The sequence below is a fragment of the Pongo abelii genome, chromosome 6 (assembly GCF_028885655.2).
Source record: "Pongo abelii isolate AG06213 chromosome 6, NHGRI_mPonAbe1-v2.0_pri, whole genome shotgun sequence".
Classification (NCBI taxonomy): Eukaryota; Metazoa; Chordata; class Mammalia; order Primates; family Hominidae; genus Pongo; species Pongo abelii.
The window spans coordinates 29774611-29800706 of record NC_071991.2 but is presented as its reverse complement, the minus strand read 5'-3'; the positions used below and the strand labels follow the sequence as shown (position 1 = coordinate 29800706).

The 26096-nt window shown below is 42.5% G+C and overlaps 1 protein-coding gene across 2 annotated transcripts in view; it reads left to right on the top strand.

Moving 5' to 3' along the window:
* LANCL2 (LanC like glutathione S-transferase 2) overlaps window positions 1–26096 on the top strand; it is a 65515-nt gene that overhangs the window by 13914 nt on the left and 25505 nt on the right. For both annotated transcript variants that reach the window (XM_002833054.5, XM_054560559.2), the window contains exons 2-5: window positions 11548–11665; window positions 18158–18365; window positions 19693–19840; window positions 20909–21055. In XM_002833054.5, the coding sequence (XP_002833100.2) occupies window positions 11548–11665; window positions 18158–18365; window positions 19693–19840; window positions 20909–21055 (621 nt within the window). The remainder of the gene's footprint in view (window positions 1–11547; window positions 11666–18157; window positions 18366–19692; window positions 19841–20908; window positions 21056–26096) is intronic.

Here is a 26096-nt window from a genome sequence, read left to right as displayed (position 1 = left end):
ATATAAAAAATTAGCCGGCCTGGTGGCAGGCTCCTGTAGTCCCAGCTACTCGGGAAGCTGAGGCAGGAGAATGGTGTGAACCCGGGAGGCGGAGCTTGCAGTGAGCCAAGATCACACCACTGCACTCCAGCCTGGGCGACAGAGCGAGACTCCATCTCAAAAAACACAAAACAAAACAAAACTCCAGTATCATTTATGAGGAATGAAGGGTTAGTAGCATATGCTTTGGAATTAGGTTACCATGATAGAGCTAAGACTGCATGAGAGTGTGCATTAGGCCTGGAAAACTCAACTTACAGGTACTTTAATCAGCAGGCAGAAGGGGAGAAAAATTAGGGAAGTTCTTTCTTTTTTATCATGAAAAATAATAACCTCCTAGAACCTCCTAGAAGACTTTCATTTAGGTCTCATGGTTCAGGTCTGTGTCATGTGGCCACCCTTGTGCATAACAGGGCCTGGAAAATCAAGTGTCTCTTCTGGGGCTGGATGCCCTGCTATTCTGGATATAATCAGATTTCTGTTAACAAGCAGGAAGGATGTGGGGACTAGATATGGGCTAGGAATTACCTTATGGATTCTGCCACCGCAGGTATTAAAGAGGTATCCCCTATTTATTCCTTCTCATGCAAATGATTCTGCGTCTCTTTGATTACAGTAGAAACCAAAGGTCAAGACATAGGAGGCCTAAGTTACTAACATGGAGTCAAAAAGTTTTTAAGAAGTTGGGTGGAGAACCAGACAGTTACTCTTCTTGGTGCATTCAGTAACAGAAGCAAAGTTAAATACATTTACAAGCACATCATGAAAACCATAGGGAATGGCAAATCCAGAAAGCATTGCTAGTAAGTAAAGATTGTTAAGTGAATGTGTTTGTCCAGTTAACTCATAATATCACCTTTAAGGTGGGTGAAATAGTGATACTGTGTTTTTTGGTGTGCCATCTTTATCATTTTATTTAAGTGAGCATAATTATGAAGATTTTCATGAAGCTCTCCTTGGCCTTAGATTTCTTACTCAGCTTTCGCTATAAGGGAAGGTATTTTACCACCATGGTTGAGTAGGAATTATTGTAATTTACTTATTACCTTGAATAACATTTAATGAAAAGATACAATTTTGAAAGCTAATGCTATATTTTAGTCACTTAATAGAATTCGTTGTCTTGCCTACCTATTTTAGTCTTGGGCATCTAATAAATATAATATCAAAGGGGAAAGTCATATTCAGTACTTATAGCAAAAATATGTGCTTGTAAATATGCACGTTTAAATCCTCCTTGGCACAATTGGTTGGTCTCAAAATAGATTTGCCCATCTCTGAATGCTCAGCTATTACTTTCAATGACTTAAAAATGTAGACAAGGATGGGGGTTTTGTGGTATATAATATGCAGCTGGAGTGCAACAAAAGAAGGTACATATACTGGGTTTTTTGTTTTTTTTTTTTAACTTAAAAGGTGTTTTAGGGGATTTATACTTTAATGATGGGCTAAGACCCTGGTGGAGTACTCCCTGTATAAAACAACTATAAAATTTGTATATAATATATATAAAAAGCAACTACTCAAAGGCACTGGAGAATAAGCAGACTGCAGTGTAATTGCTTTTTTGTATTATGTCCAGATTCTATAGAATATGTTACAGTGCATGATTGGAGGAGGAGGGAGGTTCTATAGAGCGCGTTACAGTGAGTGATTGGAGGAGGAGGGAGGTTCTGTAGAGCACATTACAGTGCATGATTGGAGGAGGAGGGAGGTTCTGTAGAGCACGTTACAGTGCATGATTGGAGGAGGAGGGAGGTTCTGTAGAGCACGTTACAGTGCGTGATTGGAGGAGGAGGGTGGTTCTGTAGAGCACGTTACAGTGTGTGATTGGAGGAGGAGGGAGGTTCTATAGAGTATGTTACAGTACATGATTAGAGGAGGAGTGAATTTCTTTTTTTTTTTTTTTGAGATGGTGTTTTGCTCTTTTTTGCCTGGGCTGGATTGCAGTGGTGCCATCTCGGCTCACTGCAAGCACTGCCTCCTGGGTTCAAGCGATTCTCTTGCCTCAGCCTCCCCAGTAGCTGGGATTACAGGCGTGCACCACCACGCCTGGCTAATTTTGTGTTTTTAGTAGAGATGGGGTTTCACCATGTTGGCCAGGCAGTTCCTGAACTCCTGACCTCAGGTATTCCACCCACCCCGGTCTCCCAAAGTGCTGGGATTACAGGAGTGAGCCACCATACCTGGGCGGAGGAGTGAATTTCTGTAGGGTATGTTATAGTGCATTCCCTGTGAAGGAAGTTTCTGTGTCCACGTCTTTTATCCTGGAGCTAAGTTTCATTTACATGGTGCCCTCAGTGGCGGCAGGGGTTGCCTATGGGAAAAACACATTTTCCGGGAACCAGAAATCTAAGATGGGATAACTGGCTGATAAGATAATGAGGAAAAGGAATGAGCCAGAAGAGGGATCCAAAAATCTTGTCTGTGTACGTATCCAATCAAATTCTGAACAGTGCGTGTCTGGAACCAACCCAAAGAAGCTTAGCTAAAGACAAAAGATAGAAATTGAGAGGAGAGCTGCTGCCCCAGAAACAGAATTTGCAATTCAATACAAGCAAGAAAACAGTGTACAAATTAACATTCCAGATGCAGGGCAAAGTTACCTGCTATCTGTAGAACCAGGAACATAGTGTAAGGGAGAAAAATAGGTTTTCCTCTTACCCCTCGGAGTTTTTAGCTGGGACAGACCCCTGTAACAAAAGACAAATTAACAAGAGAAAAACACATAAGTGTTTTAATGTGTGTATTTCATATACACATGGGACGTACCCAGGGAATGAGTGTATCTCACAGAGATGGCTTATATCTCATATACCCAGTTTATATCTCATCTTCAGCAAAGAGCAATGTGTTTTTAGAGCAGCGACAAGACAAAGGACAGGGACTTTTTGAGTGTCTGGGGTGCAAAGCGTAGAATGGCAAACAAATGGGGTTTGTGATGTAGATTTCTCTGGTGCCTTCTCTAGGCTGATGCCTTCCAAAGATTTCTTCCCTGGTTGGGAGGGAAGAAGGGACACCATTTTTAAGTCCTGCTTTTAGGTAGGTGGGGGAGGGGAGGGAGCTATTCTGGCGTCTACTTCTCAGTTCAAATTCATCCTTATGTCAAAAATGCATGATTTTGAGGAGGCATATTCTGCTTTTCTACATAAAAGACACATTTTCAAAAGAAAAGAACATTAACTGGGTCCAATCCTGAAAAGAACCAGATAGTGAAACTAGTATGCAAGGATTTTAAACTGACTGCTATAACTCTCCTCCATGAAATAAAACAAAATATGCTTTCAATTCATGAAAAATGAGGAAATCTCAGCAGGGAAGTAAAAACCATTGAAAAAAGAGTCTCATGGATGTTGTAGAACTGATAAATACAATATATGGCATTTAAAAGTTACTGCATGGCCTTAGCAGGGGAATGGAGAAGACTGTCAGTGTCCTGTGAGTTCTGCTTGCCCGCTGCCCACACAGAACTGCCTTATCAAGACGGGAATCACAATTTGTATTCACACAAAGCCAGCTGAACTGGAGACCGGAGTGTTTTACTCAAATCAGTGTCCCTGAAAACTTGGAATGAGGTTTTTAAAGGATAATTTGGTGGGAGGGGACAAGGGAGTGGGAGTGCTGATTGGTCAGATCCTGGTCAGATCCTAGATGAAATCTTAGGGGTCACAGTGGGTTCTTCTTGCTGTCTTCTGTTCCTGGGTGGGATCACAGAACTGGTTGAGCCCGATTACCAGTCTGGATGGCACCAGCTGGTGCATCAGAAGGCAGGGTCTGAAATTATATCTCGAGCACCATTCTTAGGTTTTACAGTAGTGATTTTATCCTGAGGAGCAATTGGGGAGGTTTGGAATCTTGTGGCCTCTGGTTGCATGACTCCTACACCATAATTTCTAATCTTGTGGCTAATTTGTTAGTCTTACAAAGGCATTCTGGTCCCCAGGCAAGAAGGGAGTTTGTTTTGGGAAAGGGCTGTTATCTTTGTTTCAAAGTTAAACCATAAATTAAATTCCTCTTGGCCAGCATGGTGGCTCACGCCTGTAATCCCAGCACTTTGGAAGGCCGATGTGGGTGGATCACTTGAGGTCAGGAGTTCCAGACCAGCCTGGCCAACATGGCAAAACCCTGTCTCTACTAAAAATACAAAAAATTAGTGGGACCTGGTGGATACAGCTCTGATGACTGGAGGAACACCAGGGTCCTTTGTCTCACGCTGATTTAGATAAAATGACACAGACGCATGTGGAGTGGTTTTAAGGAGCAGAGAGTTTAATAGGCAAGAAGGAAGGAAGAAGCTCCTCCTTACAGAGACAGAGGGAGGGGGGCTCCAAGCAGGCTCCAAGCAGAGAGAGGAAACCCCATGTGTGGTGGGTGGGGAGGAATGGTCAGTTATATTGGGAGGCTGGAGGAGGCAGTGTCTGATTTACATAGGGCCCAGAGGATTGGTTTGACCAGGTATGTCATTCATGTAGCCCTCAAAATAATTGGCCCTCCCACCCTAGCCTTTTAATATGCAAATGTGGGCCACTATGATGTCCTGCACAGGTGGAGATATCTGGGGGTGACCATGTTGGGCAGATCTAGTTTTTAATCCACATTAGCATATCAGTACTTGCTAGCCTAGCCCTTCAAGCCATTTTTCTGCTAGAAAATAAACATTTCTGGAGCTGCTTTTATTACGAGAAAAAAACACCTTACCAAGGACCCCTTATCCTCTCTGTTACCTAAAATAATTTCTTAATAACTCCTATAATAGTGGCATGCACCTGTAATCCCAGCTACTGGGGAAGCTGAGGCAGGAGAAATCACTTGAACCTGGGAGGCAGAATTTGCAGTAAGCCCAGATAGTGCCACTGCACTCCATCCTGGGCAAGAGAGTAAGACTCCGTCTCTCTCTCTCTATATATATATGTAATAAAATAAATTTCTCTCAGAGTTAATTCAGCCAACACCCAGGAATGAACAAGTACAGCTTGGAGGTTAGAAGCAAGATAGACTCTCTTAGGTCAGATCTCTTTCACTGTCATGATTTTTTCACTGTTATAATTTTTGCAGGAGTGGTTTCAAGACAGAGGAAAGGGAATTAGTAATTAGTGAACTTGAAAATAGATCAATAGAAGTTATCCATTGTGCAAAACAGAAAAAAAGAATGAAGGAAAAAAGAAAGGCAGGGATTTAGGGACCTGTTAAATTACATCAAACCATCCAGCTGTTGGTAATTGGAATCATAGAAGGGAAGCAGAGGAAGAGTGGGACAGAAAAAGTATTTGAAGAAATAGTGGTTGAGAATTTTGCACATTCAATGAAAGACAGAAATTTATAGATGCAGGGCTGGGTGCGGTGGCTCATGCCTGTAATCCCAGCACTTTGGGGGCCCGAGGTGGGCAGATCACGAGGTCAGGAGATCAAGACCATCCTGGCTAACACGGTGAAACCCCGTCTCTACTAAACATACAAAAATTAGCCGGGTGTGGTGGCGGGCGCCTGTAGTCCCAGCTACTCAGGAGGCTGAGGCAGGAGAATGGCGTGAACCTGGGAGGCGGAGCTTGCAGTGAGTCAAGATCACGCCACTGCACTCCCGCCTGGGTGACAGAGCGAGACTCAGTCTCTAAAAAAATAATTAATTTAAAAAAAAATTTATAGATGCAAAATGCCCCTCAAAACACCAAGAGGAATAAACACAAAGAAGCCCAAATCAAGACAAAGGTAAAGAGCACATCTTGATAGGAGCAGAGGAAAACAACACATTATATACAGGGAATTTTACTGACGGCTGATCTTTCGTTAGAAATCATGGAGACAGAGGAGAATGAAATAACATGAAAGTCCTGAAAGAAACTAGTATCCAGAATTTTTTTTCAGTGAAAATATCCTTCAAGAATGAAGGCAAATTAAGACATTTTAAGATTAAAACACTACCACCATCACCACCACCATGTAAAATAATTTGTTACAGCAGACTGGGCACAATGGCTCATGCTTGTAATCCCAGCACTTTGTGGGGCAGAGGTGGGAGGATTGCTTGAGCCCAGGAGTTTGAGACCAGCCTGGGCAACATAGCAAAACCTTGTCTCTACACAAAATACAAAAATTAGCCAGCTGTGGTGGTGCACACCTGTAGTCCCAGTTATTTGGGAGGCTAAGGCAGGAGAATCGCTTGACCCTGTGAGGCAGAGGTTGCAGTGAGCCAAGATCATGCCATTGCACTCCAGCCTGGGTGACAGGAGTGAAACCCCGTCTGAAAAAAAAGCAACAGAGGTGATACCTGATGGAAACTGTCGTGGGTGAGTGGCGACTTTCTGGGCTGGTGGTGCGGGGGTGCAAGAATTTACCAAGACAGTTGTTGAGTACAGAAAGGCAGATTTATTAGAGAAAGAAGGAAAAGATGTTGCAAGGAGGTGACAGGCAGGCCAGCGGAAGAGAAGCTGGCTGTATGGAAACAAAGGCTTGCTGGAGATCGGTTTTATAGAATGGTGTGGGGTGTGCTGGAGAGCTTTGTGCACTACCAGTAATGCCAAGGCTGCAGTGAGCTAACTTGTAGGTGTCTGGTCGTAAGTTGGGCACAGGAGGGCTACATGTTCTGGACCCTGAAGAAAGACAGACTTTAGCTTATCTGGGTTTTTTTGCTTCCCACTGCTCCCACCAGTGTGACTTCTTTTCCCCAATTAGGACTCCACATTTCCCCCCACGACAGCAACAGTGACAGATCTTTGGCATGTTGGTGAAGGTATCATCTTCCAGCTGCTTCCTGCTGACTAGGTCATAGAACTGGCCCTACCTAGGATTGTTAGTTGGTCGAGAAGTTACGTGGGTTATTGTTTTGGATTGTGAAATGTAGGATATTGGACCTTGCTGGAAAAAGGAACTTGTTAGAGATGGGGATTATGTTAGGGTGAAACTGGTGTTCAGCTGAATCCCAGGGAAATTCGTAAAGGTAGCAGGCATTATTGGGGAGAGATTGTTATGCAATTTGCAGCATCATTTGAAGGTGAAACTGATGAACTCTAGAAGATAAAAGTTTGGGTTTTTTTTAAAGCCAGTTACCAAAAAGGCAAAGAAAAACCTTTTGCAGTGTGACTTTTTTCGGAGGGGTGTCCATTTAGTTAACCTGGAAGTTAAACTTGATGAAAAAGTGTTTGAATTTAATTAGACACAGAAAGAGTGTGTTTAGGGTTAGGAGGTTATGAGTATAGCAGGGGAACACATGATTCATAGGAACAGTGTGAAACGTTTTTGATTACATTGAGAATTTAGATAAATACCAAGAATATCCAGGAGTACAGATTTAAGTTATGTTAGAGGAAAACATTGGTTAATGTTGACCTTCAAGAAGAAACGTTTTAGCACTAGGCCACAATAACAGAACTGGGGGAAAAAGTTACAGGAGCTGACAAAGACTGCAGAAGAGAGTTACTATCCTAGGCCTCCTCCAGGGGAGAAAAAGCTGAACGCAGTGGGACACAGCAAACTGGCACACAGCAAACGTTGAACTTCTGATATATCCTTGAGTTTTTTTTTTTTTTTTTAGAAACGTTTATAAAATTCTGAGTAAAACTTCTTGCAGTTTTATTAAGAGCAGGTTAATACCTTAAGAAAACCTTGTTTTAACATAGAGGATTAATGTTAGAAAGACTATCCTAAATAATTTTTTAAAATTATAACCAACTTAATTACATACAAAATTCCTTTTATAAATTCTCCTTCATGAACCTTTTCATGACTTACACAGACCATTTACGACATACTTGGACTTTGACTTGTTCTAAATATCCTTTTTAAAAACAACCTTACTTTAAGATAATAATTTACCATACAAGATTTTTTTTCTATACAATTTCTTTTTATACCCTTCCTTACTAAAAATACCTCTTTTCCTTTTCTTCTTTAACTTTAAATGAGTTTTCAATGTTTACATATTAGTTGCACCATAAATAATGAGTCTTATCTTAGCACCAGCAAGTTAGTAACAACAGATTTAAAGCAGCTAGGAAAAAAGAGGGGAAGAGAGCTTTAGAAGACTCTACATAACTCTACGTTGCAGGTTAACCATTTGAGCTCTGAATTTCTCTTGTAGCTTGTCCATCAGTTTAAAATGTGCACAAAAACGGGCCATAATATGTAACCAGCTGGAGTTTTAAAGAAAATGACAAAATCAGGGGTTAGGATATTAGCGACTTTTTCCCTTTTAAGGCTCAACCCCTGGATTGAACAGAAAAAGAAGAAAAGAGAAGAAAGGAATGGGCCAGGCACTGTGGCTCACATCTGTAATCCCAGCCCTTTGGGAGGTGGAGGCAGGTGGATCAATTGAGGCCATGAGTTTGAGACCAGGCTGGCCAACATGGTAAAACCCTGTCTCTACTAAAAATACAAAAATTAGCCAGGTGTGGTGGTGCATGCCTGTAATCCCAGCTACTTGGGAGGCTGAGGCATGAGAATGGCTTGAACCCGGGAGGCAGAGGCTGCAGTGAGCCAAGATGGTGCCACTGCATTCCAGCCTGGGCAACAGAGAGACTCTATTAAAGAAAGGAATGGAGAGGAAAGAGTTAAGCTTTACAGGAGGACTTGTAAGCCATCCAGCCATTGCAAGGTGCGGGGCCAGCCCCTTTACTACTTTCCTTTATCCTTTATCTCCATCAGTCAGGGAGAGCCTTTGACACCTCAGACCTACATGGTATAGGACGAATTTTTCCCATCTCCTCAAGTCACCACTTAAGGTGAGCTGTTTTCAACTAGAGCAGAGAGCCCCTTCAGCTCAAGGCTTTCAGGGGTTGGGATTCTGTCCTGGGAGCCCTTTGGTCCTCAGGCCTTGTTTCCAGTGGCTGAGCTTGTGGCAGAGGGCACAAGTCGGGTGGGGCTTTTCCCGTTTATCTCATTGAGGGCCATTTGCCTTTGAGTGGCCTGGCCCTCTCCACTGGTAGCAGTCATTTGGAGGAGTATCCTTAGGGAAACCTGGAGGGGGCCGTGGGCGTTAGAACAGCCAACAGTTGAGCCTGCCTCTGCCTCTTGTTTCTATGTTTTTCGTTTTCCTTCCTTTTTCTTTTTCTTTTCTTTGCCCTGTCCTCCTTATTCTGCTTTTGGTTATAAAAGACTAAGGAAGTGAATTTGATGTTTTTCTGCATAGGAGCCATGCTGTGTTACATAAGAAAGTTAAGACATTTGTTTTTGAGGATCTGGGGGTTGAATTCATTCCAGTTTTAAAAAAATACAGCCTAGAGGTGAGTCTGCAGGAATAAATGGGGTCTTTCCCACCGTGGGACTGGAAAAGGTGTCACTTGGGGATGACTGAACTACAGTTTCTCTTAGGTCATCCTGCCAATGAAGAGGGTTCTGCTCATGTCCACTGAGGGACTCTAAGACTATCAGAATAAATTAACAAAGACCTAACTGTATGTTACACAAGAGATGGACTTTAAATATAAAGAAAAAGGTTGAAAGTGAATGGATGGCCAAGTAAGCAAGCAGTGGGCATCTGAAAACTTAGTGACTGTGTAAAATGTCCCATAAAATAGCTCTTAGGGCAAGCAGGTAAAGAGGGTGTTCGGTTTTGATACTTATGTTAATTAATTTTGTCCTGAATGTAGCAAAAGGTTTTTGAATCAGGAATTTCTTCCTATTTACCTGACAACAAATAACCAGCGGGCAGTTCCCTGGTCCCAGTTCTTATCTGTGGTACAATGCAGTTCAGGGAGGGTATGATGGCCTTCATCGGCAAAGCCGGTATTGTAAATAAGGAAAGAAGGAAAGTAAATTGTCTGTGCTTTTTATAAAAGGGGGAAAGGCAGTTGTCTCCCCTTCCCTTTCTGAGAGGGATCATCTTTCTTTAATCTTTTCAGAATGTACATAAATATCTGTATGGAAAAGATGAGTCCATTGTCTTCAGTTTTACAAGTCAGAAATGTCTCCTGGTTCTGGGGCCTCATGCACTTTGAAATGTAAACATGCACATCCAGGGTTGAGGAAACTTCTCTGGAGTTCACACTCTGCAAACCTTAGTTCCTAAGGTTTACTTTTAGTCCAGAATCCCAAATTTCAGTAGAATTTGCCCTCAAAGCCCTAATTGTGCAGAAACCTAAAAGTATTTTCTTTACAATCTCACGGAAGGACATTTCATTATGAAACTGAGTCGGTTTGTCAGGAGGACATACTAGCCATTAATTTGCCTATGCTTAATAACAATTTCAAAATATATGAAAGCAAAAAGAGAGAGAGAGTTAAAGGGAGAAATAAACAATTCCATAATCATAATGGGAGGTTTCTGACCAATTAATAGAGCAAGTAGATTTTTAAAAATCAGCAAAGGTGGGCCAGGTGCAGTGGCTCATGCCTATAATCCGAGCACTTTGAGAGGCCGAGGTGGGTGGATCACTTGAGGTCAGGTGTTCAAGACCAGCCTGGCCAACATGGTGAAACCCCATCTCTACTAAAAATACAAAAATTAGTCGGGTGTGGTGGCGGGTGCTTGTAATCCCAGTTACTCAGGAGGCTGAGGCAGGAGAATCGCTTGAAGCCAGGAGGCAGAAGTTGCAGTGAGCCAAGATCGCACCATTGCACTCCAGCCTGGGTGACGAGCAAAACTCTGTCTCACCCCATCTCTACTAAAAATACAAAAATTAGCCGGGCATGGTGGCAAGTGCCTGTAGTCCCAGCTACTTGGGAGGCTGAGGCAGAAGAATCTCTTGAACCCAGGAGGTGGAGGTTGCAGTGAGCTGAGATCACACCACTGCACTCCAGCCTGAGCAACAGAGCGAAACTGTCTCCAAAAAAAAAAAAAAAATCAGCAAAGGTAGGAAAGATCTTAACAACACCGTTAGCTACGTTATTTAAGAATATTGCGTATTTCTCTTGGGAGAGACTGCCAACAATGAATAAAAATACCTTTTCTGTTTGCTCTTAGTCTTGGGACTTAATTCTTTTTATATATATATTTTTTAATCTGGTAAGAAATCCATAGTACTTGTTTTTATTTGCATTTCATTAGTCACTGAGTGATTGAATATTTTTTTGTGTATGCTTATCATTTGTTTTTTCTTTTGTATGAAGATGTTAATAATTTGGGGTCTATATCATTTGTTTTTTCTTTTGTATGAAGATGTTAATAATTTGGGGTCTAGTTACGTATTATGTTTATTATTGATTTATATCTTATATTGCATGTATTTCCCCTTTGTCATTAACTTTTGAACCATCTTTCTGATGTTCTTGATCTTACAGAAGTTGAAATGTTTATATAGTTAAATCCATCCATTTTTTCTTTTGTTTTTTTTTAATTCTTTGATTTCTGCAAGTTGTTTTTTGTGATTCTACTTATGAGTTATAGTCTAAATAGGGTATTATCTCATTAAAAAAAGTAACCTTATAAAAACCAAGATAGACTCCAACCAATGATGCACTGAGATGGTCCAAGGAAAGTAACTTCTGTTATGTTTGTACAACTTAGACTTTAAAGTATTTATTGCAACATTGTCCCATTCTTGTGCAGTTAAAGTTATCTCTTCTTTTGGATCTCAGATCATTCATAATTTCATAAGACGGATCCAGACCAAAATTAAAGATCTTCTGCAGCAAATGGAAGAAGGGCTGAAGACAGCTGATCCCCATGACTGCTCTGCTTATACTGGCTGGACAGGTGAGGCTGTGGGGTCTAAATCACTGATACGTTTTATTCTTAGATTATGAGATGTAAGACTTGACTGAAATTTTCTTCTCTTTTAAAATGGTAAAGACTTGGCCAGCGCGGTGGCTGACGCCTGTAATCCCAGCACATTTGGAGGCCGAGGCAGGTGGATCACCTGAGCTTAGGAGTTGGAGACCAGCTTGGCCAACATGGTGAAACCCCGTTTCTACTAAAAATACAAAAATTAGCCAGGTGTGGTGTCAGACACCTGTAATCCCAGCTACTTGGGAGGCTGAGGCAGGAGAATTGCTTGAACCTGGAAAGCAGAGGTTGCAGTGAGCCGAGTTTGTGCCACTGCACTCCAGCCTGAGCCACAGAGTGAGACTCCATCTCAAAAAAATAAAATGGTAAAGATTTTATATCTTTTTTTTTTTTTTTTGAGACGGAGTCTCACTCTGTTGCCTGGGCTAGAGTACAGTGTCTGTTGCCTGGGCTAGAGTACAGTGGTGCAATCACAGCTCTCTGCAGCCTTGACCTCCTGGGCTCAAACCATCCTCTTGCCTCAGCCTCCTGTGTAGCTGGGACCACAGGCACGTGCCACCACACCTGGCTAATTTTTTGATTTTTTGTAAAGACGGAGTCTCACTGTGTTGCTGAGGTTGGTCTCAAATTCCTGGGCTCAAGCGATCCTCCTGCTTCAGCCTCCCAAAGTGCTGGGATTACAGGCGTGAGCCACCATGCCTGGCTGATTTTATACCTTTTAATTGAGGTCTTGCTCTATGTCTTCAATGTTGAGATGATTTGGAATTTCATTTCTAAAGAAATGCTTTCTTCCTGAAGTTTGAACTTTAATATCTAGTGTGTCTTTTTTTATAACATTATTTATTTAACCTAATATATAGCTGTCTATGAAAATGTGTAACTATTAAGAGCAGACTTTCCCTAGGGTCAGTTTTAAAGGATTCTTTGCTGCTCTGGTCATTGTGACAGGCTGTGGTGAGTGGTCTCTCTGTTCTGTGATATTACTACCCTACTGCCTGTACTCATTTGACTCATTTGTGCACATAAATGTTTTTATTTTTATTTTAATGATAACAACCAATAATACACTTCACATCAAAAAATGTAATTGAAAAATTAACTTGCCTTAACTAATCTTTGCATTCTTATTATTTTACCCGGTATTGAGAACATTCTAATAATTATTCGGGGAATATAAAGGATATAAAAGATAACCTTGTTCTCAGGGATTAGACTGAAGTCCAAATTGCTAATGACAATTTATATACAGATTTAGAGTGATTTCTTGCTGAATTCTTGTAGCTTAATTAATAAACAGCATAGGCCAGGTGCGATGGCTCAAGTCTGTAATCCAAAGCACTTTGGGAGGCTAAAGATGGCAGATCACTTGAGCTCAGGAGTTCAAGACCAGCCTGGGCAACATGGCAAAACCTGTCTCTACTAAAAATACGAAAATTAGCTGGGCATAGTGGCATGGGCCTATAGTCCCAGCTACTGGGAAGGCTGAAGCAGGAGAATCAATTGAGCCCAGAGGTAGAGGTTGTAGTGAGCTGAGATCACATCATTACACTCCAGTCTGGGCAACAGGAGTGAGACCCTGTCTCAAAAAGAAAAAAACAAGCAAACCAAAAACCAAAAAAAACAGCATAGACAGAGATATACATGTTAGAGCCACCATGAACCAAACATGGGCCCTTGATAATATTGTATTTGTATTTATATTTACATTCATTTTTGTGAATATTGTATTTATATTTACATTCGTTTTTGTGATGCTTATTATTTGCCTATTATGCATGCAACATTTACATAGTGACATTACATATTTCAAACTTATAAACTTATTTCAAACTTCACACTTATAAACCCAGACAGACGTGGAGCCAGTTCACTTACAGGGCCAAAGATATCTTAAATGTAATAAAATTAGATAATTGTGGCTAACCTGAAGTAAAATACAAAGAATAAGGATATTTTGGAAGGAAAATAACATAGCTATTAGTCTCAACGGGTTTCCCCTAAAAAGCCTTTTACTTACAGCTTTTTCGCTTGTTGAAAAAGGGTTTCTAAACCTCTGATTGTTAGGTTCCAAACTGGCTATGCATCACAATTACCAAGAGAGCTTTGTAAGAAACCACACTTCTCAGCCTCCAGCCCAGAAGAGTTACATTAAGAACTCTAGAGGTGGGTTCCAGAAATCAGTATTGCTTAAAAATCCCTAGCCGTTGCTGTCTTTAGGAATCATCATGGAAGTATTTGGTTTCAGTGATTTAAAATAATAGGGTTTAGGGGTTCAGGTAGATGTATGGAATCCACCTAGACCCATACCTCCCCTAAACTGTGTATACGATATAAGAAGAAGGCTGGGCACAGTGGCTCACACCTGTAATCCCAGCACTTTGGGAGATGGAGGTGGGAGGATGGTTTGAGGCCAGGAGTTTGAGACCAGCCTGGGCAACATAACAAGACCCCATCTCTAAAATTAGCTGGGCACAGTGGTAAACACTTGTAGTCCCAACTACTCAGGAGGCTGAGGCAGGAGGGTGGCTCAAGCCCAGGAGGTCGAGGCTGCAGTGAGCCATGATTACACTGCTGCACTCCAGCCTGGGTGACAGAGTGAGACCCTGTCTCAACAAAAGAAAAAGGAAGAAGAATGAATGAAGCACCCACAACTTAATCTCTTTAGTAAAACTTTGAGACAGAAAACACACAAGTCATGTTGGGTAAAAAACAAGCAGCATCCACAACAAGTGTGGAGAGCCGTGGTGTGCAGGGAGGAAGCCCAGGGTCCAGGCATGGCCGAATCACCCCGACCCCACCCACCCTCCCAGAATCAGCAAATAGTCCAGGCAGAGTGGGCCACAGCCTCAGTGGGAACTTTTGTGGGCACATCCAAGTGCAGAGCAGGCAGGCGGTGCCAGGAGAAGCTGGGAATAAAGGCATGGAAAGTGCACAGGGAATGGGGTTGGAGAGCTGTAGAACAGGCATGGCTTGCAGAGAAGCAGGTTTAGCTTGCAAGGTGGAGCGGCATCCTTGCTGGCCCCCGCTGACAGTGTAGGGAAGGAAGGAAGCAGCAGCAATGGGCACTTCTGATACGAGGAAGGGTCTGAGAGTCAGGAAATCTGGCCACCAGACTCCCTGTATGTAACATACGCTGTTCTTCACTTAGCAAGAGGACACCGTTGGGATAAAAGTTGGGAAAGCTACATTAACCATTTTCCCCTTCCAGGGATTTGTCCTATTAATAGTTGATATAGAAAAATTCAATTTTAAGAAAAAATTTAATTGTTTTATCCATAATATAAAGAAGAAAAATAAAAATTTCTCAATGGAGGGAGAAAAACGCACCAGGAAAATGTCACTACAAAGTGGAGAAAAATTGGCAGTACTTTCAGCATTCATTTTGTAACTTAGTTAAGCAGTGAGTTCACAAAGCGGAGGTAAAGACACTCAGAGCAGAGATGCCTAGACAGTAAGAGCATGTGAAATAAGAATTGAGAGACTAAGAAAAGAAATTTAAGGAAAAGATAAAAAATCGTTTCAGAAATGAAACCAAAGCGCAAGGAGCCAGAGAAAGAGCTGATCCCACAGAGAGCACGGGGGCAGAGTGTCCTTGTGTCTAGGAAGGGTGTCATAAATGTTTGCTTAATAAATAAGTGACTAAATGAAACATCGAGGAAAAAAAATCAAAGAGAAAGAAAGATAAAGAGAGACTTCAGTTTTCCAGTCTAGCATATGAGGAGTTTAGAAGTCACCATTGCATCCTAGCAAGTAAAAAGCTGAACAAAGTGAAAACTAAACAGCTCTTCTTAGCTCCATCAGAGAAGTGAGGTCACAGGGGCAAACTGCTCCACCAAAAACTGGCGAAACAGGTGGATGCCGAGAATTACAGTCATGCATCGCTTCACATCACGGATGAGTTCTGAGAAACATATCATTGGGCAGTTTCATTGTGCAGATATCATAGAGGTGCTCACACATACCTAGATTGTGTAGCCAGCTACACCCCTGTGCTCTATGAGATAGCCTGTTGCTCCTAGGCTGCAAAGCTGTACAGCATTACTGCACTGAATACTGTAGCAATTGTAACACAATGGTGTTTTTGTATCTAAACATAGCTAGATATAGAAAAGGTACAGTAAAAATATGGTATTATGATTATGATCGTATGGGACTGTGCCTATGCAGTTTGTTGTTGACCTAAACTTTAAATATGAATTGTGGAGGCTCAGTGTGGACAAGCCAGAGAGACTAAAAACTCGATGGGGACCCAGTCATACGGGGCTCTCACACTTTTGTGAACTTTACCTCTAGGAGCTCCACCAGGTCTTCATGGTGAGTATCAGAGACAACTCCCCTCATGCTTCTCATAGGTTCGGAGGAAGGAACCATACTGAATTCCATCAGAGCCTTCTGTTCTTGACAAGGCCTGCCCTCTGGAGAAATTGCTTTACCGGAGCCTCTCCTGCAAGGGGTTTATCGCAGCCCCGCCTACCTGGAGCAAGGGAGATGCCTAGCTCCAGCTGGTTCTAGCTTTCAGCATTGGGGAAGGGAGATAATCAGCTGCAGCTTCTGCTGGCCATCCTGGCCAACTGAGGGCGTGGGGATGGGAGGCACTGGTGCAGTTCACAGTCCAAAGGCACAGGCTGGCCAGAAGGTTGAGCCTGCTCACAGGCACGTGCTCCCCAGCACCTCCCACCACATCCCTAAGGCCTGTTCATTCCAGCTTCTTTTACCTAGTGCAACGTGTCCGCCTGCCAACAAAAAACGACATAGCATGATGACCTTTTTTTTTTACTTTACCTGTTACCATTTACTTTAAAATACTGAAGCATTAAGTATATATAACTGTAAGTTTTTAGGTTCATAGGTTAATCAGATCACCATCCTATTTTTAGAGATTTCTGAGTCAATCAGGGAATACTCATTTGTAAGCCTTTATAGTGATTATTATGTTTGAAATTTGTAGGTATTAAACTTTTACTGTCTGTTTCCTGTATGCTTATATTTTTTGAATACAGAAAACATGCTGTCAGGGAGATGATAAGCAACTCATGAAGAAGAATTATTTTTCAGAGCTTCCAAATATTCTACTTTCATATCTGTTTGACTCAACATCTTTAAAGAAATGGATAATGATGAAAGACTTCAAAAAGTGTTAAGGATTAATTTGAAAGAAAAGTTATATACCCTGAATAGAAGAATAGAAGAAAGAAGAAGCTAGATATTTGGAGAAATTTAAAAAGCAAAATGAGGCCGGGTGCAGTGGTTCACGCCTGTTAATCCCAGCACTTTGGGAGGCTGAGGTGGGATCACAAAGTCAGGAGTTCGAGACCAGCCTGACCAACATGGTGAAAACCCGTCTCTACTGAAAATACAAAAAGTAGCCAGGCATGGTGGCACATGCCTGTAATCCCAGCTACTCAGGAGGCTGAGGCAGGAGAATCACTTGAACCGGGGAGGCAGAGGTTGCAGTGAGCCGAGATCGTGCTGCTGCACTCCAGCCTGGGCAACAGAGCGAGACTGTGTCTCAAAAAAAAAAAAAAAAAAAAAGGCAAAATGAAAAATAGTAAAAGTCAGAGTAGGATATTAGACAAAGACTAGAATATTGAAGAACCTCAACTTAAACATGAAAGAAATGTTTCATTTGCCCTTTCACCAGCATGTCATCTCTGTCAATGCTTGTTCCTATAAAAGACTTTAGTAAATACATATTTATACTGATTCTTTTTTTTTTTTACTTAGCTGTCATATTGTCTTCTGGAACCCAGATGTAAGGACATGCTTCTTTAAGAAGCCATATAGGCCCTTCTTTGGAGATTCTCAGATTCATTTGAAGACCTGAGTTTGTTCTTTATCCAGAATGGAAAGGTTGGTGGGTGGTGAACCACACACGCCCTTTGTACTGGTTGCCTTACTCTGTACTGTGTGGCTGCTCCACAAATGGCGAGTTCACACATCAGTTGGTTGGTCAGTTGTAGGGTTGTTCACTAAAGAACACTGAAAAATTGGGAAAAATAGAAAAAAAATAGGAAGAAGAGAGTATAAAGTTCAGAAAAGCAATCATTTGGGATAACACAGGAGAAATGATTTTACAAGAAGTAAAAAGAAGAAGATCCAAGTTAGGATCTACAAGGGAGAATGAATACAACCTTGGAATGAATGAAAATTAACTGAGGATGAGTAGGAAGTGATGTATCTTCTGTTGTCTGTGAATAAGAGGTATTAAATCACTGTGCCAGGACAAGCACCAAGATAACATGTACAAACTTGGTTTCAGTTCTTTCCTCCCTGATTTCTCTGTCTTGGTTTTATTTTGTTTATTCATTTTTAAGAAATATGTGAAATGTATTGTTTTGGTGTTACCCCTTTGGAAACATAGATTTATGTAGAAGAAGGTATTTCATGTAATTACAAATAATGTCCTGAAGATAAAAGGAAACGATAATAATGCTTTTCTTTTGGGGTGGGAAATTATTCCAGGCATAGCCCTTTTGTACCTGCAGTTGTACCGGGTCACATGTGACCAAACCTACCTGCTCCGATCCCTGGATTACGTAAAAAGAACACTTCGGAATCTGAATGGCCGCAGGGTCACCTTCCTCTGTGGGGATGCTGGGCCCCTGGCTGTTGGAGCTGTGATTTATCACAAACTCAGAAGTGACTGTGAGTCCCAGGAATGCGTCACAAAGTGAGTTTTAGAACTGGAAACATTTTCTCCCAATTCCCAGTGGAAGCTCTTGCTGTAGAAAGATATTCAGAAAGGAAACTATTTTTCCATTCATCCATTGTTGTAAACAGATCGCTCCAAAATGTTAATCTTGAGCATAGTGGTGGGATCATATGCCCTGTTTTTATCCAAGCATGTGTGTGCCTTAATTTTGGGAAGAATAAATATATTTCTTTATTTTAACCATGTTTCCTAAGCAATTTTTTGTTTTCTTCAATGCATGAAAATTAGCTTACCTGCTTTAGATTCACTATAGTAACTAAACTGATGTTAGGTTCAACCCTTAAGTAACTGATTAGATATGCTAATGATGGAACAATTAGGGAATGTAAGCTTTTATTGCACCTATTGGTTTACATTCTTTCTTGAAGAAGCAGAAATCACGGTTCATTCCTAGGGTCTGGTAGAATATCTGGCACGTGCTAGTCAGTTAATGTTTGCTGAAAGATAGGGTGACGCTGGGTATAGCGGCATGCGCTTGTAGTTGCATTAACTTGGGAGGCTGAGGCAGGAGGATCACTTGAGCTCAGGAGTTGAAGGCTGCGGTGAGCCATCATCCTGCCACTGCACACCAGCCAGGGCAACAGAGCAAGACCCTGTCTCTAAAGAAAAAGAAAGAAAGAAAAAAAAAAAAGACAGAATGACAGTCTAATTCCCAAGCATTGGTGACATTGCAGTCCTTTTTTTTTTCCGAGATGGAATTTCGCTCTTGTTGCCCAGGCTGGAGTGCAATGGCGCGATCTCAGCTCACTGCAGCGTCCGCCTCCTGGGTTCAAGGGATTCTCCTGCCTCAGCCTCCAGAGTAGCTGGGATTACAGGCATGTGCCACCACACCCAGCTAGTTTTGCATTTTTAGTATAGACAGGGTTTCACCATGTTGGTCAGGCTGGTCTTGAACTCCTGACCTCAGGTGATCCACCTGCCTCGGCCTCCCAAAGTGCTGGGATTATAGGCGTGAGCCACCGTGCCCGGTCTGCAGTACCATTTTTATTTAAATTTTAAATCACTTTCTTTTACTTCTGGATTTCAAAATAAAATTTTATGGTTTAAAATAGATGTAAAGGTAGAAATTAACAGGAAGATGTTTTGTTTTTAATTTTGACATTCAAAAAGGGACTAGCAAACTGGAGACATTTTTGTTGTGTTCTGGATTTGGGAGTATTTTTTAAAATCATGGTTTTAAATGTAAAATAAATAATAGGTAATTCCTAAAGCAACAGGGTTAGTGTTTCAGGAAGAAGTACTTTAGACTTCCACTGGGAAGAAATTAATTTTTGTTATTGGTTAGACTTTTGCAGCTCCAGAGATCGGTTGTCTGCCAAGAATCAGACCTTCCTGATGAGCTGCTTTATGGACGGGCAGGTTATCTGTATGCCTTACTGTACCTGAACACAGAGATAGGTCCAGGCACCGTGTGTGAGTCAGCTATTAAAGAGGTACTATGGGGTATGGGTAACTATGGGCGTCTCTACCATTCAAACCTATTTGCTAGCATTGAGTTGTATTAATAGCTGGACTTTGCTTCTAGGTAGTATTACTCTTTTAAAGCAACTCATCAAAAGTAAGAAATAGTCCCTGTTTTTTTCTAGGAACATTAACAAAAAAATCTGTACTCTCTTTCATCTTTTATTAATTTATCTGTTTTTACTGGAGCTAAACAACAGCAGCTTCAGAAAGTTAGAATGTTTATTTATCTTTCATGCAATGTCTCAGCTGGTAAGCATTTCAGGCTGGTATGAGTGGGGACCAGCTTCTTCTGTCTCATTCTGCCTTATCCTAGGGGCAGACCCTTATTTGCAGGACCAAGGCTAGTTTAGCCCCTCAGCCTATGAAGGGAGAAGAGGGGGTGGAGGCAACACAGCTTCCTGGTTAGGGACTCGGTCTCCAAGTTGCCCACTTTACTTCTGCTCCCATCCCAGTGCCAGAACTTCATCAAGTGTCTGTGTTCAGCTCTCTCTAACTGGGGAGCCAGATGCCCAGCTAAAACTTGGAATACTTTCCCAAAAAGGATGAGAGGAGATAGACGTGAGGAAGCAGTCATCCCAGACATGATATTCTGTTGATCTAACTGAAATCCTTCGTGCCACAGCAGACCTCATATCATTAGCCTTTTATAAATAAAGCCATTTCCTCCAGCCTTTTCTGATAGGTGTATGTGCTGCTCTTTTGGGAAAAATACTGCAGCTACGAAGCGACTAAGAAATCCAAAACAGTTTTATAAGAAATTTTTCTAGATTTTTGGTTGACTTTTTATGCAAAGAATTTTTTATTTCTTAGACTCAGTATCTTTTCCTACTCTGACATTGGCTCCTGATTTCTTTTTGCCCGCATTTATTAATTTATAAAATAAATATGACTATATTAGCTGCTAACTGCTTAAAGACTTTTAGATTAAGGTTTCTGCCTCTCTATATATGTGTCATATATATATAACACATTGTTAATTAGACTACAACAGGGTACATATACAGTTTTAGATTTATGCTGTCTTGTTATCTCTGTAGGTAGTCAATGCTATTATTGAATCGGGTAAGACCTTGTCAAGGGAAGAAAGAAAAACGGAGCGCTGCCCGCTGTTGTACCAGTGGCACCGGAAGCAGTACGTTGGAGCAGCCCATGGCATGGCTGGAATTTACTATATGTTAATGCAGGTAGGTAAGAATACTCTTACACACTACAGTATATTTGATCAAACATGAAATGGGAAATGAATCCTGCATATAAACAAAGCAGGCTGGATTGAAATACCCTACTTTGAATCGCAGATGCGTAACTCTGCCGCATAAACCACAGGCAGTGGATTTCTAAGAGTCCAGTGAGTTCCTGAGTACATTTGGTATGGAGTCTTATAGCAGATTAGTTATCTCTTCCCCACACTTTTCTGTTTCTTTTTTTATTTGTTTTTTATGTTTTTTTTGAGACAGAGTCTCACTCTGTCGCCCAGGCTGGAATGCAGTGGCGCGATCTCGGCTCACTGCAACCTCCACCTCCCGGGTTCAAGTGATTCTCCTGCCTCAGCCACCCGAGCAGCTGGGACTACAGGCGCGCACTACCACCTCCAGCTAATTTTTGTATTTTTAGTAGTGACGGGATTTCATCATATTGGCCAGGCTGGTCTCAAACTCCTGACCTCGTGATCCGCCCACCTCGGCCTCCCAAAATGCTGGGATTATAGGCATGAGCCACCGTGCCTGGCTTGCCCACCCTTTTCTTCTGTGCTTGTCTTCCTGTTGATTGCAGTAGGAACTCTTAATGGGGAAAAATCTTCAGGGAGCAACAGGGCCTGCAGAACCCAACTGAGGCAGAGACTTTGTCATGTCCTGGTAACTTTGCTTGCTGTCAGTTGTCTTCTGTGTTTTTGATGAGTTTATTGCTGTGGTTACGATCTTGTCTCTCAAACATCCCTGACAACTATTAAGTACTGACTCTTCTATCAGGCCAGTAGAGACCCCACAACTAAACATTGCTTCAGGCTGTGCTTGGCTTGAGCATAAGCCTAGGGCTTCAGCCTAGCCTGTGGCCTAGGTTCTCTTCCCTGCTAGGCGCACAGCCGCCTCTGCCACTGCCTCCTCCTTCTTCTCCTCCTCCCTCCTCTACCTTTCCTCCTGCCCACTGTTCCCTTCCCCCTCTTCTCCCCCAACCTCTCCTCCTCCTCCTTTCTTCTTTTAAATTTAAGCTTTCTTTATTCTGCAAAACTAGAAAACTAGTAAGTCAAAGGATATGTATTAGAATTTAGATATCTTAGACTGGAAAACCTATGTATTACTTTTTAAAATTTTACTTCAGATTCTTTTTATGTCTAACCTACTACATCATGTTCTCACTCACTAAAGGAAACCAGGAAATTCATATCTACACAGGATTAAAACTTTTTCTAGTTATTATTTGTCTTTGTTTATTGTTGTTGAAAGTAAAACATGCATATATGCATATAGTTCATTTTGTGAATTTTCTTTCTTTTTTTTTCTGAGATGGAATCTTGCTTTGTCGCCCAGGCTGGAGTGCAGTGGTGCCATCTCAGCCCACTGCAACCTCCGCCTCCTGGGTTCAAGCCATTCTTCTGCCTTAGCCTCTTGAGTAGCTGGGATTACAGGCATGCATTGCCACACCTGGCTAATTTTTGTATTTTTAGTAGAGATGGAGTTTCGCCATGTTGGCCAGGTTGGTCTCAAACTCCTGACCTCTGGTGATCCACCCACCTCAGCCTCCCAAAGTACTGGGATTACAGGCTTGTGAATTTTCTTCATGATGCAGGTACACGCTTTCAAAATAACCAGAATTCCATACCTTATTTAAAAATGGCACTGTTATTTTGAACAGTTAGATTTTGTGTATGTGTTAGGGTTCTCCAGAGAAACAACCAATAGGAGATAAATATTATATATGAGATGGGATTTCTTAAAGGAGTTGGCTCATGCAACTATGGAGTCCCAGAAGCCCCATCATCTGTCATCTACAGGCCTAAGACCCGGGAATGCCAGGGCTGTAACTCACTCTGAGTCAGAAGACTGAGACCCAGGGGAGCCAAATCCCAGTCCAAGGGCAGGAGGAGACTGTTGCCCTAGTTGAAGCCGTCAGGCAGGAAGGAACAGATGTTTTCTTTCTCTGCTTTTGGTTCTGTTCAGGCCTTGGAGGGACTGGATGAGGCGCATCCACTTTGGGGAGGGCCATCTGCCTGACTGAGTCCACACCGTTCAATGCTAATCTCAACTGGAAACACCTTTAGAGACACACCTAGACACCATGTTTAATTTGACATATAAAATTAACTATCATAGTGTATTCTGTATTTTCCCAGAAAAATGTTTTAACAGTGGTTCGGGAACTTTTTTTTTTTTTTTTTTTTTTGGGGACAGGGTCTCACTCTTGCCCAAGCTAGAGTGCAGTGACACAATCTGTGCCCACTGCAAACTCCATCTCCCGGGTTTAAATGATCCTCCTGCCTCAGCCCCACGAGTATGCTGGGATTACAGGTGTCCGCCACCATGTCTGGCCGGAACTTTTTTTTTTTAATGCTAATTCCCTTAGGGGAACATAGTAATGTAAGAACCATGCCAGTGTCTTTCATGTGTTCAGGCTGATTTTGCTGTATATTAGGGACTTCCTTGGGAGGGATACAAATCATAAAATATTCCACTGATCTGCTTTTAAAGTGAGGAACTTGGAACACTATGTAGTAAGTACTTGACTTAGAGATTGAGCCAGGTTTTCTTTCAAGATTCTTAGGCAGTGGCGTGGTGGAGCCTGCTGGGGAGCTGCCTGCATCTCTTCCCTGTTGCACGGTTCGTGGCTGTTGTCAGTGCAGAAGGACGGTTCAGAAATGTGGAAAGGAGGGCTTTGTTTCTCATACAGGGTTGCAGCCTGCAGCTAATCGTATGTAGCCTTGGACTAGAAGCCAGAAACATATTCTGGGGGAGTGGAAAGGGAGCAGGAATGTGTGCCAAGCCAGGTGGCCGAGTGTATGTGTCGGTGAGCTGCAGGAGGAGTGGAGTATTTGCTAGAGAAGTGTGTGCCTGCACAATTGGACTTCATGCTCCTTCTTGAGACCCATGTTCAGAAAATGGTGGCACAAGTGGGATCCAAGGGTAGCATTTTCCGCCCTCTGAGTCAAAAGGTGAAGCAGAGGAACAAAACCCCTCCCTGCATGTCCTTCATAGATAGGCTGGCCAGAGCGTCCCTGGCGCCTTCTCAGGAGCAAGTGCTGGCTGCTCGGGTTGTTGAAGCCACAGAAGATGGGGGAGCAGTCAGGTGGTTGTCGCTGCCAGTGCAGAGTCGGCTGAAAGGTCTGGTTCCCGCTTAGCCCTTAGGGCAGAAAGCCTTATGGGGTCAGCAGGGGACGGGCAGAGCAGGGTGAGCCCCACCTCTTAGCCTGTCGTGACTGGGAGCTTAGTTTCACGGTTGCCTCAGGCTTCCTTGGCCAAGAAAGGGTCTGCTCAGTGAGTTGGGGGCTTAGAATTTGGTTCTTATTTCTCATTGTCTAGTAGTTCAGTCACGTAAAAGTGGTAGTTTCAAGGAGGGTGTCGTTGGAAGGCTAGCAGAACAATATATGCAGAAACTCTTAAAATATCGCTTAAAAAGAACTCCACTTTCTTGATAGCAGAATAAAAACAGTTCGCCTCTTGAAAATCATGTCAAAACAACCAGAAAAACAACAAAACAGAAACCGAAGTTCTTTGATGAAGCTAGGGGACATCTGGAGCTCCAGCTGCAAACCTGTGAACTGAAGCAGGCAAAAGAATGACAGCTGACTTGCTGGGATGAAAGATGGCATCAGTGCCCGAGGGGGAAGGGTGCCCACGAGAAGCAAGTCAGTTTGTTCTACAGAACCCCAGAACTCAGGAGGGGAAAGCGCCATGTCCCCAGTAGGCATTGCCATACATGGGCTTGGGGGACGCTCTGGCACAGGAGGCTTCTTTGAGCATGTGCAGTGGTTGGACCTCTGTGAGCACCTGCACCCAGCCCAGGGAGGGAACTGCCTATCCTTCAACTTGTGCTGGAGACAAAAGGAGCTAGGTCTGGAAAAACTGACTAGGCTCTTTTCAATTCAGGAAAGCCAGATGTAGAAGAGAGTTGGAGTGAAGCACAGAACTAAAAATAGGGGGCGAGAGTGAGTGTCCATGATCCAGGGTGAGACTGCCTCTCTGTCACCGCCAGCCTCAGGCACCGTCACCTCTCCCTCACCCCAAGGGGCAGCACCACCTCCACCCCACTCGGGGCTTGAAGTCACTTTTCTGAAGAAACAAGTAGCTCAGATAAAAGTTTCATAAGCACAGGTATTTGAAAGCCCCCATTAAAAAGTTAGTGTGCCATCCATGATGGTTAATTTTATGTGTCAACTGAGCCCTGGTGCCCAGACATGTGGTCAGACATTCTGGATGTTTCTTTGAGGGCGTTTTTCAATGAGATTTACATTTAAGTTGGTGGACTTTGAGTGAAGCCAGCTGCCCCATAGGATGTGAGTGGGCCTTGTCCGATCAGTTGAAGGTCTGACTACAACAAAATGCTGGACCCCCAGGGCAAGAGAGGATTCTCCAGCACTCTGCTTTCAGACTCCAGCTGCAGCTCCTTCCTAAGTCTCCAGCTTGCTGGCCACCCCAGGCAGTTTGTAGACTCATGAAGACTCTGCAGCCAGTTCCTTGGAGTGAATCTCTTTCTCTACTTTTACACATCCCGTTGGTCTACTTCTTTGGAGACCCCTGGCAATCCCCCATCCAGCCACTCCACAGTGATTCCTACCGTTCCGCAGCCCCTCCGGTGCACTGAGGACAGCGAGGAGCTGTGCCTTATGCGTGAGCACAGACCAGTAGCCGATGAGCAGACATGGCAGAAAAGCCCCAGCTTGAAAGATGGAGACCTGAACAAGTAGAAATAAAAACAAAGAGAAAGCAGGAAGTGGAAGAAAGCTTCGAAGAAATAATAATTCATAATTAATATCCTCAGGGAAATAAGAGAAGCTATTGCATCCAAGAAACAAACATTTGAGGGAAAAAGAGAGCTCTTGAAAATAAAATATATAATAGCTGAATTTTTAATAAATTCATGAAAATGTTTGGGAAGCAAAGTCAAATATCTTAGAAAGCAGGCAGAAATAGACAATGGGAGAGGAAAACGTAAGAAAGTAAGAGGATTAATCCAGGAGGTTCAGCATGTGACTAGTGGGAGACCTAGCGAGGGAGAACACACAATAGGAGG